The sequence below is a fragment of the Juglans regia genome, chromosome 2, assembly GCF_001411555.2.
Source record: "Juglans regia cultivar Chandler chromosome 2, Walnut 2.0, whole genome shotgun sequence".
In the NCBI taxonomy this organism is placed as follows: Eukaryota; Viridiplantae; Streptophyta; class Magnoliopsida; order Fagales; family Juglandaceae; genus Juglans; species Juglans regia.
Window position 1 is genome coordinate 35143082 of NC_049902.1, and position 19727 is coordinate 35162808.

A 19727-nucleotide genomic window follows, 5' to 3' on the forward strand; every position below is an offset into this window, starting at 1 on the left:
GAGGGCTATAGATAAGCAATTTTGGGGCTATACAAAAGATGGTTTATTTACTGTCAGAAGTGCTTATCACCTCGATAAAATAAGGAAAAGAAGAAGGAAAGGGGAAGCTTCAAGAAGTGATCAATGTACTGCTGTGTGGAAGTCTATATGGGCTCTGGAAGTTCCTACAGTTGTTAAGTTGTTCCTTTGGAAATCTGCAAATGATATTCTTCCTACAAAGAGTAATCTGTTCAAAAAGAATGTGGGGGAATGTCCTTTATGTCCAATTTGTAAAAGGCATGAAGAATCAGTGATGCACATCCTTTGGAGTTGCCCCTCTACAGTAGATGTCTGGGCTGAATCTATCAGTCCTATTCAGAAATGGGTGATAGATGAATATGATTTTATGGATCTATGGGCAAAGCTGATGACCAGATTAAAAAAGGAAGATTTGGAATGGATGGCTACAACAATGCGCAGGATCTGGTTAAGAAGAAACAGCCTTTTGTTCAACAATAAATTCTACTGTCCAAAGAGATTAATTCAGATGTCTAGTGAAGGACTGGAGGATTATAAGGCTGCACAACTAATTCCTAGTAGTAGGACAGTCTCTGGTGTTCTGGATGGATCAAAGAAAAAATGGAAAAGACCACATCCTGGTTTGGTTAAGGCTAACTGGGATGCTAGTCTTGATCTACATGCCAAGAAAATGGGGATAGGGATTTGCATTAGAGACGAGGAAGGTGAGGTGTTGGTTTCTGCATGTGATGTGAAGGCACATGTGGACAATCCGGCACTTGCAGAATGCATGGCTTTGTGGAAGGCTTTGGTTATTTGCAAGGAGCTTGCAATGCCAAAAGTTTATTTTGAAGGAGATGCAGCTGCTGTCATCAATGCAATTAGAAAGGATGGTGAAGATCAATCGTGGATGGGGCATATCATAGAAGACATTAAACAGATAATTACAGAGAGGGAGGACTGGACAGTGAATTTTGTTTCTCGAGAAGGCAATAATGTTGCTCATTTGTTAGCTAAATATACTTTAGTTTTAGGGGAGGAGAGAGTATGGATGGAAGAAGGACCTTATGTTATTTGTAATGCATTGTTGCAAGACAAACTTTGTAATGTTTCTGATTACTTGAATACAAGTTGAGGCAGCACATTCTTAGTGTGCCGTTCCCCTTTCAAAAAAAAAAAAAAAGTTTATAATATTAGCTTTAATTTTAATATCTTGGAGCTGCTAGTCACATGATAATTATCAACATGCATGACCTAGCGCGCCTAGCTAGTCGATGCTTCGATTGCTTTCGTTTTCCATTCATTCTTAGTCAGGATCAGCTTGATTAATTAATTAAGTCATGATAACTTAAGTTTTAATCAGCTTATAAAGCAGTACCTAAATCACCAGGCTCCTAGCTAGCCAATGACATATTTTGCCAACCACGTACGTATCAAAGTCAAGAAGTAGAGTAAGCCGTATCAAGCTGATCAGCTCAAGAAAAAAAATTAAAAAAAGATTTAAAAAAAAAAAAAAAACTGTGCGTTCTAGGGATCGGAGCGGCCATTATAGTTAGAATCATATAACATAGTTCTTAATCTAAAAGGTATAAAATTAAGAAAGGAGAAAATACAGAACTACTTTTGACCCTTACAAGACTAACAGATATGTTTTATGTACTTTAGACGTAGTACCCAAAATTATCAACATTGACATATATATTAATTACACCTTCTTCAAATATTAATGAATTATAATCATTCATGCGTTAATCTATTAAAATTTGATATTGTGTCGTCATGTTACCTATTTTTCATTCATCTTAACATTTAGAACTGAATGACATGAAATATTGACGATAAGAATGTTGAGAAATTTTACATGGCAGCCTTGCACCACACACATATCCACTTAATTAATTCGTAATTTATCATTTTATCTTAATGTTTAAATATGTATGTACTTTTAAATATAAAGATAAAAATAACAAATCACATGTTGATTAGATATGTGAATCATGTAGTACTGTCATGTGGTGTAAGACTTCCATGTATAATTTTTCAAAATATTTTCACTGAGAATTGTAATTGGCTTATATATCTATAATTAGCTTCGATTCGATGGAAACCCCTCAATGTGACCAGTCGATAAAAAGCACGAAAGCAAAGCATAACTGAGAGCACCCCCATGCATGGCCCGCATGCACCTTGACATACATGATTTTCTAATTTACTTTCTTTTTTTTTTTTTTAATAATGCGAATTTCAGTATAAAAATTAATTATATTAATTAATTGTAAAAATCTGAAAGCTGGAGGAGTGCTAGCTTGTGGGGGCCGCCTCTGCAGGCTACCACTAACATAATATTCCAAACACATAAACAAATAAAAAGTGAGATTTCCAATCAGATGATGACATCCCCACACTCACTCACTCACTCACTCACTCCTATTCTATAATTCAATTATTCCTTCACATTTTTAATTTCTACTTATCTTAAATTAAAGGCATATATATATATATATATAGTAATTCAGTAATGCCAGCGGATGATCTATTAATAATTAAGAGAAAAATCTCCATCTTTTCTCCTCTAATAACAACATATATTTTTTTCTCTAAAATTTAAATTAATAGACAGCTTGCAACTTTCCCTAAACTCAGCAGCTAGCATTATAAATTGATGATGATGATCTTATTAATTCCTAAACCACGACCTAATCATAATTCTTCAATTATTACAAACATGAATTAGAATGCTAATTAATTCCAGTGGTCCCAATTAATATTGGCCACACCTGCATCATTTAGCCTGTAGCTGGCCTAACAATGGCGCGTCCTTTGAAGAGTTGTTTCCTTTTCTTTCTGATCTTTCGCCATTGTTTTTTTCCCGAAATTCAAAGCCAACACAAATTATTAGTTCGTACAATAATGTGGGCTTTCTTTGTCTTCGATCTGCTCTTTATCTAATTTGATCTTATCAACCTGGCTATATATATATATATATATATATATATAGCTAGGGTTTTGATTAGATATTTATAAACTATGAGTTAAGCTACAGATCATGAGTGAATAGGTTGGCACCATTTCTCTTTGCTCTATCTGAAAGTTCCTCCGAATGTTGGCGTCCAGAAATCGACTGTGGTCTCGTGAGTTACAGGGAATGTACTTGATACCGGTACCAAACATAGTCCTCGGCTTCTAAGATCTTGTTTTGGTCCTTGATCAGGATCCACCTTAGATTTGTCAGAATTGATCTGCGTCAAGGAGAAGCAAAACCCCTAATTGCTTGTTATATATAGAGACAAAAATCATAACATTTCAAATGAACAAAAATAATAATCAAACTGAGTAGTAGTACTGTCATTGGATTTATAAACTACCGGGATGGAGAATCTAGTACTACTACTGTACCTGCTGGTGCTGCATGCAGGCCGGAGCTCCATTTTTCATGTAAGGTGTGCTTAAGGCCTGATTATTTAAAATACAGACATTAGTCAGAAACGCTAGCTTGATACTTTGGTCTATAAGGGATACTGATCATGAACTTAATTGGTTTCTCATCAATTATGACTATTAATTATAATATCATTCTGACAATGTAAAAAGGTGCATATATATATATATATATATATATATATATATGCTTTCTGGGACTTACAGTAACTTGTTCATGGAGGAACTTGATGTATTCAATGGCTTCAGAAAGCACTGAGGCTGTATCAGTCTGACACATGAATATAACATCATTTAAGATTTACCAAAGTATATAAAGCTCTTTCCATGTATTCAGAATGAAAATGATCACTCACTCTATTCTTTGTGAAAGTAATTAAAGGATCAGATTGATATTTGATCAATTCTTCAGAATTAAGCTTACCTTTCCGAAAGGCGATACCAATTGTTGGAGTGCAGTGATTCTGTCCCCCATCTTCTCTTTCCTCACCTAAGATCAAAGCTAAGAATTTTCATCTATGTCTATGAAATATAATTAAGATAAAATACCCAAAAGCTTAAAGCAGCTTCCTATTTTCAAAAGGCTTATTGCACTTATTGTACCTTAAAAGCAGGTAAAGGCGACGGCGTTTCATTCCGAGGCCTTTTAGATGTAGCTTCGCTGCCACTTTTCTTCCCCACCGTGGCTGACTCCCGAACTTCGGATATATTGATCTGCTAAGCATTAATGGAGGATCTTATATATGAATTACTTTTCCAAACCCAATACTGGAAGCCCTACTAATGTCGAATACACCAACGTTTCCTTTCTCAATCATGATCATATATATATATATATAATATATTCATACCTTTGGTTTTTCATCAAAGTTTGGTGGGGGAAACTGCGGTTGCAGCGAGGGGAAAAAGCCCGGCCGAACATCCTTCATGGCCGCTTCAGACGCATTCCAAAACGGGGCGTTGTTGGAGAAATGCAATTGGCTATGGGGTGGCTGTTTTGGGGGTGAAGTTCTCAAAAACTGAGGAAGCTTAGGCGACCAAGAAGCAGGCAATAATTGATCAGTAGAATTCACGCCATAGTTGGCCGGATATGGAAAATTCATCGGCCTATTTTCAAGTGAATTTGGCTGTACTTGATGAGGCTGATTATCCGGTCCCAATAGCCCTTGCAGTATAGTTGAAGGGCTTCCATACAGAGCTGAATCCATCTGGAAACTCGTAGGCAAGCCCTGGCATGTGACAGTACTACTATCCCCGGAACTGTATTGAGGGCTAAATGGGGGTTGATCTAAAGAAAAACCACGATTAAGTTGCTTGAACTCGTTCGCGGAGGACTCGCTTCCACTCATTCCAGAAAACAATCTTTCCCTCCATTGAACCTGAGAAGATCCCATCCCAGTTTCTTGCTGAAAGTTGTTGCTTGAGTTCAAGTTTTCTTGAAGCATCGAACGGAAACCGCTTTCAGCCTTTTCACCAGTACGACTGTCCAAATATTAACGATGTAACAAAGCTTGATCGTGATCTTAGCTAATGCTAGAAACAAATTGCTCGATTTCACATATTATTTTCCACCCAAAAAAAAAAAGCATATTAAAGAACGATATGAAAGATTGATTAATTTTTTAGGGTTTTAGACATGAAATAGCTTAATTTCTTATTCCGCACTTACAGTAAAGCTTGGTTCCAATCCATGGCTTGAGTTGAGAGGCCTAAACCCATCATATGCAAGTTGGGATCACCGCCACCAACTGAATCATGTCCTTGCAGCTTCTGGGTGTCCTGGAAAACCACTGAACTGCCGGAGACCGACATAGAATCCATTGCAGTACTCCTTCCTTTGATTTCCGCCATATCAGGTGGCCATCCAAAGCTCCCTAGATTATTGAGTCCCGAAGAAGAAGATGTCCCGCTTTCGAACCTGCTTCTTGATGAATCCCACCAGTTCCCACTTGTATTGTACTCATCCGCCATGGTCACAAATTAAGCTCGATGATCGACTGCTTCTTTATTTATGCTATAGATTCTCTCTTCTCCAGCTGTCTCTGGCTATGGCTTCAGATTCTCCGGCCTCTTCGTCTTCGTTGTTCGGTTTCTTTGAGCTTGTTATGGTTTCATAAAATGAATGAAAACGGTTCGCAGCATCGCGGTATTTATACATATGATAAACCCAATATTTGTGTATGAATGAAAGCATGCAGTAACCGGAATGCGGTTGACATTTAAGCTGGGAGAGTACTGATTGGACAAGGAGATCGTTTTGGAATTGAATTGAATTTCTTTTATTTAACTTAATAGTTACTTTTTATATCCCTTTTTTTTCATAATTTTTTTTTTTTTTTGGGAGTATTTCTTTTAATTCCACAAATATATAATAATGGAAAATATATAATTAAACATCGTCGCGCTATCTTCCCAGCCAGGTAATTGTGTCCACAGAAGATCAGCGGTGTCACTTTGCCAATCAAGGAGCTCGACACAATTAGGGTATGCTAGCTACAGATCAAGACCGGCCATTAAAAGATATTCTGATTTTCTCCCACTAATCTGCCATATTATATATATATATATATATATATGCTTTGGAATTCATTTATAACTAGGCATGCACTAAATTAGCACACTGGTACATATAAGATCATCAGTTTATTACACTACTGTTACTTGCATATATATATATAATAAACGATGATAAAATTAGAATAGTTGCGAAGTAATCTGAGTATCTCAAGCATAATCTATCAGAATTGACTTAATTTGCCTCATTTAAGTGATCATGCATGACTTATTTTGGAATATTAGTACGTAATTACTAGTATCAATGAAGTAAGCTTAATTCTCTAACCAGCAGGATCTACAACATGAAAATTCTCCATCATTACTATTTTTTGTGTAAAACGACGGGGTGTCTTAGATAAACAAGAGAAACAGTACTGTCATATATAAACTGTGCATGACATATATATATATATATATATATATATATAATATATAGGTTCCTAACAAAACATGTCATGTGGCTTAGAAACCAGACATGCAATGTGCTTCAACTTGTAGATCACGCCTAATCATGAGGTGTATTCCATAAGTTTGCTTCAATATTATTCCCGAATGACATAAAATTATATCACCATTTTAATTATAAGATTTACCACAACTAAATGATTAAATTTCATCATTTAAGCTTTTGTGACACTTGATCATGAAATACAAAACAAGCTACCCAAAAATATAGTTATAGAGTTAGCTTGCTTGCGACGATCGACTTGTTTTTCTTAATTAATTAGGTGATAGGCTTCTTCAATTCGATCTTATTCTTAAATTAATGCATCAAGGTTTTTAATTTTTAATATATATATATATGTATGTTTTTAGAAATATGATGTCTTAAATATTTCTTCTAATTTCCATTAAAAAGGTCTTCCAGTACTAAAGGTGGCCACCTAGACGTACCATCACCGATCTTAACAAAATGGGATCACCTGAAGGCCAGCAGTTGACAACTGATCTTATTAACTCAGCACATAGAAAATAAAATAAATAAATATATATAGTGGGAGGGTCAAATATGTCGTACCAATTAATTAAGGTCATTGTAACGTACGTAAATTTTGACGTGGGAATAAAACCTTCCTCGAAAAGACTGCCATTGAGCAGATGATCTGCATGTTGGTCATGAATGTCTCAAGTTTTGTTTTTATTCAGGTACTGACTAATTAATGACAGTACTTTAGGCAAGAGTTTTCTATTAATTCAAACGCATTAATCCTAATTAGTATTGGAAATTTGGATTAATTGAATGTTTTGCGTCAAATTTAAGTTGATCATAATTATTTTCTGTCTTAGAATAATTAATAACTCCCGAGGTGCGCAACTTTGGTCATATCCCTTTCCCTTCCCCCCACTAATACATACATATATATATATATATATATACATACATGAGGGCAGGGGTACTACTTCCTAATTGCATTATTTCTTCTACTAGTGCTTTGTATATGTACGGATAACAATGTATTTAAGCTTAATTTAGAGGGAAGAACCCAGTCAAGATTAAGGTGGGTTTAGATAGACCGTTCGGATGAGATATTTTAAATAGTAGTAAGATTTTTTGAATTAAGAAGAGATGAGATAATTTGTTACGAAATGTATATTTAGATAGTGAGATGAAATGATAGAATTTTGACTTAAAAAATAAAATACTATTTATTTATTATTCATTTAAATGAATATTTTTAAAATTTAAGAAATAAAATATTATATTTAAATATGTAAAAATACTGTATGATACAACTCCATATGAGATGTCTTCATCTCCACACAAAATGTTTTTGTTTTTTGTTTTTATCAGTGTTGACCTGATCTTTTGTACGTACCTTGTTGTTGGGTTATTTTTCCACGCTTTTTTCTTTTTAAGATGGAAGGTTTTCCACGCTTTTTATTTTCATTTTTTCCTTGGGACTAGCTAGCTAGTTGCTGTGGTTATCTAGAAAGAAAGGAAAACAATATTATATTATATAAAAGGCCGGAATATGGTAGCAAGTTTTTTATAATATTTTTGACTCTGGCGTCATGCTTATTAACATTACGACTTTTCTGAGAAAATGGGTCAACGAATAGGGTCCACACGGCGTGCACGCGTGCGACGACACATGGGATCCACTTCTTTCTAGCCTCCCCCTAAGAGTCAGAGCCCCGAAAGTGACTTATTATTGCATATTCTTCCATCCTAATCATTTGGCATTTCGGCCTACCCTTGCTGCATCTACGCGTATCCACCCACCAGTACTAGTACTACTACTACACCATCTTCTTCTAATTCACTTGATGATCATCTTAATTCATTCTCCTATCCATTTTTTTCCTCAAATTTTCAGGTTTTTTTAATTTTGTTATGATGAATTACCTCTGGCATGTTTTTGGTGACTGAGAGAGGTCAAAGTCGTTTTTCTTCCAAAATGAAAGATTTCCCAAAGGAAGCTGCATGACAAGTGATCAAGGGGTCAAACTAGAGTACAAATTCCTAGCTACTTCAAGAAACTTCGATCATTGAATGAATTATATATATATATATATATATTTATATGATTATGCTCCATCCGCCAATATTCTTTATAAGATCACATGAATTTCTCGTTTTGGTACAAGTCATTTGAAACCCAATTGGTTAAGAGGCTAAGGAATGGGACTATATATGTTTCAAGTCATATCTCGATTCAATGAGAATATTCTTGCAAACATATATTATATGTATCGTCAAGTACTGTGAACAAAAAATTTGCACTCCAACATAAATGACAAAACACTATATATATATATATATATATTTTTCCTTTTCATCATATGGAAGTGGACTCTTACTAACTTGGCAGTGACCAAAAAAAAAAAAGCTCACAGCAATTAACTCAATATATATATATAGTTCACTACTTTAAAAGGAAATACCGCAAATTGCGGCATGTATTTTGGCCGGGGCATGTTTGTGGTTTTTCCCGGCCCCCTCGGACATATCTATAATACCGACATTTTTATTATATAAATATATATATATATATATATATATATAGTATACAGATTAAAAATATTTTTCACCTTTCATATTTTAACATATATATATATATATAATTATATCCATGACAATTCTGAACGTTATTTAACTGCTTGAAAAAAATTATGTTTTGTACTTTAGAATTAATATCACTGTTTTTCAATTTGTCATGTCCTAATGATGTAGATTGGTTAAGATAACGGTGAAGATTATCATTTCATGACCTAATTTACTGATCATTGTTCATGGTTAATTTAGGGCAGGGCAGGGTGAAGAAAAGATCAACAATTCTGCATTCAATGAATTAAGTTTATCCGTAAACCAAACTAGCTTGTAGTTGTTCTCAACTTATATGAATCCTGCATGATTATATATAATGGTGTGTAAAATAGTAAAATGTAAAAAGTTATGTAGTACTGCTGCAGTAAATAATTACATGCATGCACCAAGCTGAAGCTGGCATATTGGAATTCATGAAAATAACGTCGGTGAATACATTTTGGTTGCTTCAACCAGTTTTTCATGAGTCATGAGTACTGATGATCACAAATCTCCCATAAATATATATATAAATTATAGTCAAGGAAAAAAGTAAAAATAAATAACTGAAGTAGTCATTTTTCCTTGGCCAATGTTTTTCAAACATGTTTGGACAAGTATATATTAACAATCATGATCATATAGATATATAGTGGGATATGATGTCATACTGATGTGAGCTTGATGTGTGCGTCGTGACAAATTAGTGAAAAGACTAATAAGCTTTGCTAAATCAGATTAATTATATTACGTATAGACACAAAGTAGTGACTTCCCGGCCTCCCTCCATTTCAGAGAGACAGACAAGGGGCGCGGGGGGACAAAGGACAATCCACACGAGTGAATGAAGAATCATGAGTACTAAGAAAGACTATGTAGTACAAGCTGAGCCTTAAGCAGCAGCTGGGACGTTTTGAGTCACATTATTGGGAACGAATACAAAGCACATGAGCAGGATGTTGGCTTTGTGGAGCTTTATTTGATAACCCGAACTGACAAGAATGAATTACGATTTTTTGGCCGATTTTCAAGGAGGCTTGAGTCACAGAGTGAAGATTTAATTGGGCCAATAGGCAAAAAGTGTAGACAAAAAGTTTGTTCAACGTTTGTACGACAGGTAGTTCAAGTGAAACTCAGGCAAAGAGTTCACTCGAGTCTCACTCGACAGGTAGCTTGAGCGAACATTAGACATAGATCTTACTTGAGGCATGCTCGATACTCTGCTCGAGTAAATAACACAAAAAAATAAAAATTAAGATTTCTGTTATGTGACACTATAAATATGTACTTAATAAATAGTTTAGTACACCTTGAATACTTTGAACAGTAAAATTTCACTTCAAAATGTATTTTGTAATTCTTTGTATAATAAAATCTTCTATATACAGCACTATATATGGACACAGTCACATCATCAAATCGCGTTAACTTTATATCGCGTTATTTATGTGTTTGTATTTATTACTTTGCTTTGTCTTTCATCGTGTTTTCACAACACAGGAGCCTTTGTGTATTGAGCTCCCGCGGCCATGTGTTTTCTCCAATCCAATAACATATGTGCCAGATATTTTGCATGTTACTTTTTCAATTTCTTGTTCACATTCTTTGTTTTAAGTCAACCAAATCAGAAAAGATAAAAGAGTGAAACACGCACCGCTGACTATGCCCTCCTTTCATAATCATGGGTAGGTTTACTTCGCATACACATTCGCCAAACACACACACATTCTCTCTCTGTGGATTGACTCGTTGGGTTTTATTACTAAATAAATATCACTGTCTGCAAAACACTAGCTTAATCTAATGAGATCGAGACTCCGATAGTCCGATGTGTCTCCCTCCCTCTCTCTCTCTCTCTCTCTCTCTCTTAAGTAGATGATGAACTTGCTGGGATTTAATCCTAAATGATATGTCAGAATACACTAGCATAGTCTTAATTGGCTTGATGTGATGGATTAATGTTGCAGTGATCATGATCACCCACTGGGGCCATGCATTCGCTGAAGTCATAAGTCAATCTAGTTAAAAATATTTAAGAGAAGTCAACTGATATAATTTTGAGCTTGACTTCTGAACCTGCCGATCCGGCCAGCAAATTGAATGGTCCAGCTCAATTGGTTTTGACTATATATATGAATCTAATGAACTGACCTTTATGGAAAATAATAATAATGCAACTCCTTATTCTTCTATTTTCTTTTTCTTTTCTGAGGTTAATTTATAATTCAATGCTCTAATTCTTGCATGGATGAATTTGGCTATATATGATACAAATTACCTAATTATATGCAGAAAGTTTTCTCTTTGCATCATTAATCCATATATATATTAATAGAGTTACAGTCCTCCGGCCTGTAGTACTCTCTCAATATTATTCCACCGCCAAGATGTAAGTGGCCCTTGAAATTATTGGTGATTAATGTGAACAAATTAGCTTTTGCCATACGTATTGTCATGTGAACCATATATAAGACATGAGTAGTACCTGCATGCATCATGAGTTGCATTATTTGAAACTTGTTGCGAATGGTGTAATCTTTTCTCACAAATTAAGATGTATCACTTCATAGCAAAAATAGTCGTATAATTTGTTACTAATTAATTTGTGATGATTAAAAAATTACCCATTTCAAATACTTAATTTTCACATGAAAAAAGCATTCTTGCTAAAAAAAATTATAAAAAAAAAACGGCCCTATATATATATATATATTATATATACACATACATACATACATACATACATACATATATACCAGCTAGCTAGCACCCTTGCGAGGATCGATGCATGTATGTATGGCATAAAAGTTATGAAATGTTGATGTCACAAATAGTACTAAACCCATTATCAACGATATTTTTATTGTCACATATATAGACAAAATTGTGATCATATCGTAAATGGTATGTCCATTAGCGATGATTTTTATCATTGCAAATGATATAATTTGTGATGTTGAAGACAGCACTTGCAAAAATCGCCCTAATTATATATAGATCACTGTTTTAATACGTTTTCGAACCTATAAGGTCATGATCTTAATAAATTATATAGTGGACTTCAGAATCGTTCTTAGACGCTTTAATTTTTGTATTTATTTGACTCCTTTTCATTTTTCCTCTACATTTAATTTATTGCAATTAGAAATGAAAAAAAAAAAGGTCTCGACGTAAAGATTGTTCCACAATTAGAGATGAATCAATGCATGACTATTTTTCTTAATTACGGGACAAGTTAAGAAAACATGCTACTCTCATTTAGGGGCAGCTAGCTCATCAACGTTTTGGCAATTTACTTAAGAGCCTTAATTAAGTTGGGTATTTCTTCATCCTCGATTGTATTTCATGGCCTTAATTATATATTAATTTTTTTTTTACATGAAATTATCATTTATCTCAAAAGTTTAAGCAGATGAAAAGAGTTTTATATATATTATATATAAAAACATAAAAAAAATATTGAGAATGATCTCAAATTCAATCGGTATTTTGCCTCTCTCTTGAAAAAAAGAAAAACAAATAGAAATAAATATATTAATAATAATTTAATATGTCATGGCCGTTGGGCCCCAGCTGGACTCATCGGATAGTCCTCTAAAAGCCAACTAAGACTTCCACTTTCGTAATCTTAATTCGCCCTGCACAAATAAGTATTAAGTATAATATATTATATACACATATGGTCTTTAAGACAATTGTGCACTAACTTTTATAAAGTTGGGCTTCACAAAGGAATTTACTTCTAACAACTATATATTATAAATAATTCATACGGATCATTAAAATATCATGAAGACGTACACGTTATATGATCCATCGATCCTACCATATATAGTTTCTTTTTTCTAGTAAGATCCACAAATTAAATGGTCCATAGACAATTACTTGGCAAATTGTTTTTCTCTTGTTTATATAATATTATTTCAGATTTGAAAATAATATATACATTAATAACATTTCAAATTTTATATATACGTACCTTAATTAATTAAGCAAATTAACGTACTAATTAATTAAAATCCTTTAAATTTTACGTACAGTACACATAAAATCATGAGACGTACCAATATATATATATACTTAATTTTCATTGACTTTTAATAATTTATTGGAAAAATTGCCATTTGAAATTTGGTAATGGGATTTCAACCATAAAAGGAGGAGCAAGCTTAGCTATTATTTCAAAAGGATGATGATAAGAAACAAAACAAATTGACTAGTGGGCATGTGTCTTGCCACTCAAATTGAATCTCCCGGCCCCACCCTGGTGGGTTGACATGGATCTTGACCCTCTTGGATGAAACATTCCTCAGGCGGGCCCCCCCACCCCACCCCCGGCCACCTATCAAAACCTTGTTTTCATCCTACATTATTTGAAGACTTTTGTTCAAATCAATTTTTAATATTAATATTAATATTTCTTGTCTGCTAGCTTATGCATGCTTTCTTGAAAAATCAAAACCATTATATTAATCTATTATATATATATATATTATATATAAATATATATCTCGGACTTTGTCCTCATCTCCGATCATCTGCCCTATATATAAAGTGAGAAATAGCCAGTACTACTCAAACCTAACTTTCAACATGATATTTGCAAAAAGTATATTATCATGAACTAATTGATTCCTCCAATATTTGTTTTTTGGTTTTTTTATTAAATATTATCATTTATATCCCATTGGCCATATATCTATATAAGCCTGCTGGCGACAATTTTTTAACATTTACTTTGGGTCAGAACATGAGCCATGGAATAAGATCATCAACCCCATCTCATGAGGTTACATATATATATATATATATATATATATATATATACACACACACACATATATATATATATATATATGGCTTAATTTTTGTATGTGTGAATTAAGGTCATAAATATCACCACTCCAAAAACGAAGCTTTGTGGCCGTACGTTGAATTTCATTTAGAGCACGTGCAATTAAATATGTGGAATTGACCTTAGAGGATTTTTTTTTTTGTGAGAATTAAGCAGCCACGTGGATCAGACTCTGGCTAGAATCCCGGCCCACTTGTCTTGAACACATACAGGTGCACAGCATGACCTCATATTTGCATCATAAAACATTATATTCCCTTAAATATTTGATATGGTGAATTTTCGAATTAAGTATATTGAATTGTCAAGCAAAAGCAATTTGAAATTATTTTAAAGGTTTCATGATTGTGATATGAAGAAGAGGGAGGGATTGAATGGACCTACTCTTTCCATTCCCAGCTTTCTTCACTTGTCATGATTAAAATGAAGCCATCCATCCTCGATCTTTATATATCATGTTCACACCATCAATTCTTCATTTACCATAAATAAATAATCCACATACTAATATCTATATATATATGACCAACCAAGAAATTCAACAAACATAAGATAGGCGATCCTATTAAAAATACAACTAATTAAATTAAAGAGAAAAAATATATACTAATTCAAGCAAATGGGGCTAGCTGCACTTGGTTCATTTATTCAATCTCCATATAGTCTATATTTTAGTTTTAAATAAATTAACTATATATATATATATAAGAACGTAATAATAATAGTTTTAAAATTATATATGAGGGATCGATCATTCGGTACCCGACACTTTCAGATCTATTAAATCACCAATTATTTTAAAAAACTTAAATGAAAAGAAAATGTGATTTTAGTTATGTAATCAATGCCAAAGATAATTTTCGATTCTCAAAACAAATTGGGTAAGCAGTTACTGTTAGCTTTCCAATTAACTCTTTCCATTATCTGTGTACGGTGGACAGTCCAAATTTAGTCCTGTGATTTAAGAAGCACGAAGAACAAGCCCACGGGCTTGGTTTTCAATATTACTATAGACGGGAGGGTTTTTAAAGGGCCGAGACAACTTCAGTACTTATGTTGTTTGGGCTAATTACGTAGGATTATTTGATGATTGGACCAATATGGGCTTGATATTAAAGAAAAAAAAGAAGAAAAACTAATATGGGCTTGATTTTAATGGGCCTGGACAGCTTCACTACATAAATGTGGGCCGACTAGGTAGGGGTTTGTATGTATGTAACTCCGAGACCCGGATACCAGCAGGCAAGTCCCTCGCAGGAACTCCGAGAGTCGAGAATTGAGACTACGAATCATGGATCTTCTCCGCGGAGCGTACTCGACTGCTTCAGATGACGACGACGACGACAACAAGAATGGTGCATCCAACCGTCAAAGCTTGGCCCTTTCTTCTCTGAAACGTCACAAACCCGATAATTCGTTTTCCTTTACACAACCCGAGCACCGCGCTTATCCCTCCACCAGACTCTATTCTTCTATGCCTGGCTTAAACCAGCCCTCGGATTTCCAATTCCCAAGACAAGCTCCGGCCCCAGGCAGATATATATCCAAGAGAGAGCGAGCTCTCTTGGGTTCGGCCACTAGGATTCCCGACGCGAATTCGAATACACCTGCCACCACAGCATCGCCTGGTCTCTCTCTCTCTCTCTCTCTAATAGTGTTATCTATGCTTGGTTTAAACTACTAGATCATTAATTTTTTGAATCATGAGCTAAATCGGTACAGAATTATGCAAAATATGTATGTTTCTTTTGGTGTATATTGCGTTTAACTTTCATGGATAAAGAATCACCCGCATTTTAATTCCCAAGTCATTGAGATATGATACTTTTCCGGCCTAAGTTTTTTTTTTTTTTTTTTTTTAATTGTTCTCAGTCTGGGGGAGTATTTCAGATTCCAATCTACCCCATCACATAACGTCGTCATTGAGACATCAAGCTGGGGGCCATTCGCAAGTAGGCCGAATATGTGAAAGGCTAACTGTAGGTTTGCATGGCCATACAAAGGCCATCAATGCTATACATTGGTCACCAAACCATGGTAAGTTTTCTTCCAGCTATAGATTTAAGATTTGCGCTATCTGGTGTGCCCTATGGTACCCAATTTTGGACAGCAATAAGGGAACACAAGCAAATACTATTAGATGGTAAATAAGCTCATTCATTGGAATCTACCGAGGGTTTGATCAAATACAAAATGTGAAATCATTTATACAACTATGTATTTATACCTAAACTTAGAGTTTAACTGCCAATACTCTTAAGACTATTGATAAAAAAATAATGAATAATACTAACTAACGTGTCTTACGAAATAGAAAAGACACTCCGGAAGACAAAACAAATGGGGTAGAAACAAAAAACACTAGCATGTACTAGTTTTGGATTCCCACCAGCCAGCAGAGATGGTCTGAAGTTACAATTCCTCGTAACTCCAGAAAATTCCAAGTTTTACACCGTTGATGCACTGGAATCTAGACACGCATAACTTCCAATGTCATATGGTTTCAGGGTAATTATTACAGGGTAAATACAGTTTTGATTTTGAAAATTCCCAAAACTGACTGATTAATTCTAGGACCTTGTTCGAGGTGTACTTGCGGGAAACTCCTTGTGAAGGTCTGTGCACCCCCGGGATTAGTTGAAACACTGCTCTCAGACCCGTTCCAATAAAAAAAAAAAAAAAAACACTCTTAAGACCTTGTTGTTTTGGGCCCAAAAAATTCATGTCCCAATTGCTTAAAGTGCTGGGGCTGCTCTTTAGGACATTCCTGTGTCACCATGCTGAGAGTTACCATGAGTTGCAGAACATTTCCTCTAATTAGTTAATGATTTTTATGCTTCTTTTTCTAGTTCATAGGCTGTAATTAGGTACTTCTCTCTTGTATACTACCTGTGTACTTGGGGTTTGCCTAATTATGAGGATCAATAAATATTCATACTTGTAAAAAAAAAAAATCTCTAATATGTAATTTCAATTTGTTTGAGTCGGAAGGTGTCCACTGCACTTCGATAACAATGTTGAATGATATATTGTGCTTAGTTTACGTTACTTGCCTCACTGATATGTTCAATAGAGTGAGTCTACAGCCCATCTTCTTGCTTCTGCCAGTATGGATCGCAGGATCTGCATATGGAATGTGTGGAACAGAGATCAGAAGAAAGCACGTGTGTTAAGCTTTCACAATGCAGCAGTGAAAGATGTGAAGTGGTCCCTGCAAGGATGTTCTGTGCTTTCTTGTGGATATGATGGCTCATCAAGGCTAACTGATATTGAAAAGGGAATAGAAACTCAGGTTTTCCAGGAGGATCAAGTGGTTGGAGTTGTAAAGTTCCATCCAGACAATTCCAACCTCTTCCTTTCTGGGGGAGCAAAGGGTCGTCTTAGGTTATGGGATCTTAGAAGTGGCAAGGTGGTCCATGAATATATCCGAAGCCTAGGTCCGATCCTTGATGTTGACTTTGCGATAAATGGAAAGCAGTTTATCTCTTCGAGTGATGTATCTGGAACCAATGTCAGTGAAAATTCTATTATTGTTTGGGATGTCTCGCGCCAGGTTCCCCTGTCTAATCAGGTAAGAGGCTTTCTTAAGTTTTCCTCCTGTATGTGATGGCATCATCAAGTTTTCTGGTCATTGCTTGATAGAGAGACAAAAGCAGTTTGGATGACGAGCCTTTTGCCCGAAGGCTTTAATCAATTAGGCTTTTGATGTAAGCCATTTGACTTGATGTATCTTTCAAAATATTCGCTTGTAATCACAAGTAATGCTCTCCCTGTGCAATATTCCTTCATTTGAATTTCCTATATTTCTTCCCAAGCATTCTTGTAAAAGGTTTGGTTGGGCTTGGACCTGCCTTTTAAGTTTGTTGACCAAGTCAACTGAGTAGTGCTTGTGAGTTGAATTGGTTTTTCCCTAATTAAGCTTACTTTCCGATAAAACCATTCCAATTCTTTGCTTAAACAGTAATTATTCTTCTCTAGAACACCACAAGATTGGTGGAATTACATGTAAAAAGATTGTTGGGGTGGGATATTTATACTGACCTTTTTTCCCAGCTCAAATCGTCAGTTTTCTAATGTGTCAATCATTGATTGATTCACTTAAGTGAATGGTTGTGATAGTATGCTCCATTGAGTTCTTTTAATCTTCAATATTAAATTAGTTAATTATCATGCTTTCATATTTAACAAATGGTTTGCATAAATGGAAGCTTATTAGAAAGATTCGTAAATATAATTTACACCCATATCGGAGATGACAATGGTCCTATATTCCTTTGGAGAGCTGTCTGATTTGCTCCAAACTTGTCCTTAGTCTTTGGATCATATGTTCCAGTTTTGAACTTTAGCAAGGCACAATTACCTGGGCCACCAGGCACAGGCAGCAAAACAATTTTTCCCAGTGATGGGGGTAACTGGTAGAGGTCCATGTACAGGTACTTTGTATCCATGAGAAAAGTACTGAGACAATCCTTACAAGTGTGGGGTGCTGACATGGGCATTGCATCTAAATCCTTGTCCCATAAGAACACACTGCAGAGATATAGGTGAAAACCCTGCAGACAAGAAATAAATATTGCTAGAGATTTTGATTTTCATGTCTTCCTGACAGGGTTGACCCCCGAGATTTAAGGAACGCTGGTTTATGTATTTACTAAATTACCGTTTTTTATTGTACTTGAATGTTTTGTGTTTCAACTTTCAAATGTTGTATGCAATATTTCTGATCTGGTGGTTGTCTAAAATCAAACATGAATATTCCATTCTAAACCATTGTTCATATTAATTGATAAGATATTTAACACAGCTTATCTTCCATTTTCTATCAGGTGTATGTGGAAGCCTACACCTGTCCGTGTGTTAGGTTCCACCCATTTGATCCATTCTTCGTTGCCCAGTCAAATGGAAATTATATTGCAATCTTCTCTTCAAGCCCCCCTTTCAAGCTGGACAAGTACAGAAGGTATGAGGGCCATGGTGTCTCTGGGTTTCCGATCAAATGTAATTTTAGCTTGGATGGACAGAAGCTTGCTTCAGGCTCATCGGACGGTTCTATTTACTTCTACTATTACGGCTCGTCGGAACTTGTCAGGAAACTCAAGGCCTATGAAGCGGCATGCGTGGACGTCGCTTTTCATCCTACCATGCCTAACGTTATTGCTTCATGCAGTTGGAATGGAGATGTCTCGGTATTTGAATGATTGCGGCCCATTTGAGAGTGTTTGTGTTTCGTAGAAAGTTGGGCCGGGAAAAGGGCAGGAAGAAGAATGTTGAAAGCGTTTAGAACACGGGGGTTGCCTAGAGAAAACAAAATGACCACATATGTGAAGTAAAATTTCTCCGATCTCTTTTTCGACTGCTTGGCAACAATGCTCGAGTGCTTTGCATCTTTGTTTTATTCCGTCGTCTAGGATGTTCGGTATCGTTTTTACATGCAACATGTAGTTGATGCACGTTTTGGCAAAGGAAAAACGGCGACAATAAAATGAAATGAAGGTGATGTACGTTTGGAAGTTTTTTGCTGTTAAGTAATAGATAGCTCTGCTAACAATTTCGTCCAAATTCAAACAGAAGACCTAAGAACGTGTTCAAATTTTATAGAAACGGGGTTGACTTTCTCTAGATCAGCTTTAAAAATCTGTGTATGTATTTATATTGAATCTAATTACTATAAGTTCCGAAGGGAAGGTGAGGTGAACCCAATACATGATGATTCTCTGGAAGTCTTGAATTCACAATAAGAAATTAGGCTTCTTCCAGTGTTTTTTAGATTGTCACAAAAAAAATCGCTACAAATAATCCTTATTTATGGTGATTTGTGTCCTTATTACGGCGTCATAAGTCACCGCAATAGGT

The 19727-nt window shown here is 35.1% G+C and overlaps 2 protein-coding genes across 3 annotated transcripts; one reads left to right on the forward strand and one right to left on the reverse strand.

Annotated features, from left to right (window-relative positions):
* Nucleotides 1-2625: 2625 nt before the first annotated feature.
* LOC109014219 (transcription factor bHLH123-like) lies at nucleotides 2626-5644 on the reverse strand. Of its 2 annotated transcripts, none has more exons than XM_018996597.2 (7): nucleotides 5105-5644; nucleotides 4287-4917; nucleotides 4039-4149; nucleotides 3860-3925; nucleotides 3641-3706; nucleotides 3394-3450; nucleotides 2626-3236 (listed from the first exon to the last, which is right to left on the reverse strand). In XM_018996597.2, exons 1-7 carry the CDS (start codon nucleotides 5404-5406, stop codon nucleotides 3078-3080), a joined length of 1392 nt encoding a protein of 463 aa, XP_018852142.1. In that variant the 5' UTR covers nucleotides 5407-5644; the 3' UTR covers nucleotides 2626-3077. The 2 variants fall into 2 exon arrangements, with proteins under 2 accessions (XP_018852142.1, XP_018852133.1); XM_018996588.2 differs by having other exon boundaries at nucleotides 4039-4152.
* Nucleotides 5645-15105: 9461 nt separating this feature from the next.
* Nucleotides 15106-19493, forward strand: LOC109014230 (WD repeat-containing protein 25). The gene is made up of 4 exons (XM_018996607.2): nucleotides 15106-15502; nucleotides 15747-15911; nucleotides 16961-17445; nucleotides 18701-19493. The coding sequence occupies exons 1-4, from the start codon at nucleotides 15166-15168 to the stop codon at nucleotides 19070-19072; spliced, it is 1359 nt and encodes a 452-aa protein (XP_018852152.1). The 5' UTR covers nucleotides 15106-15165; the 3' UTR covers nucleotides 19073-19493.
* The last annotated feature ends 234 nt before the right edge of the window (nucleotides 19494-19727 follow it).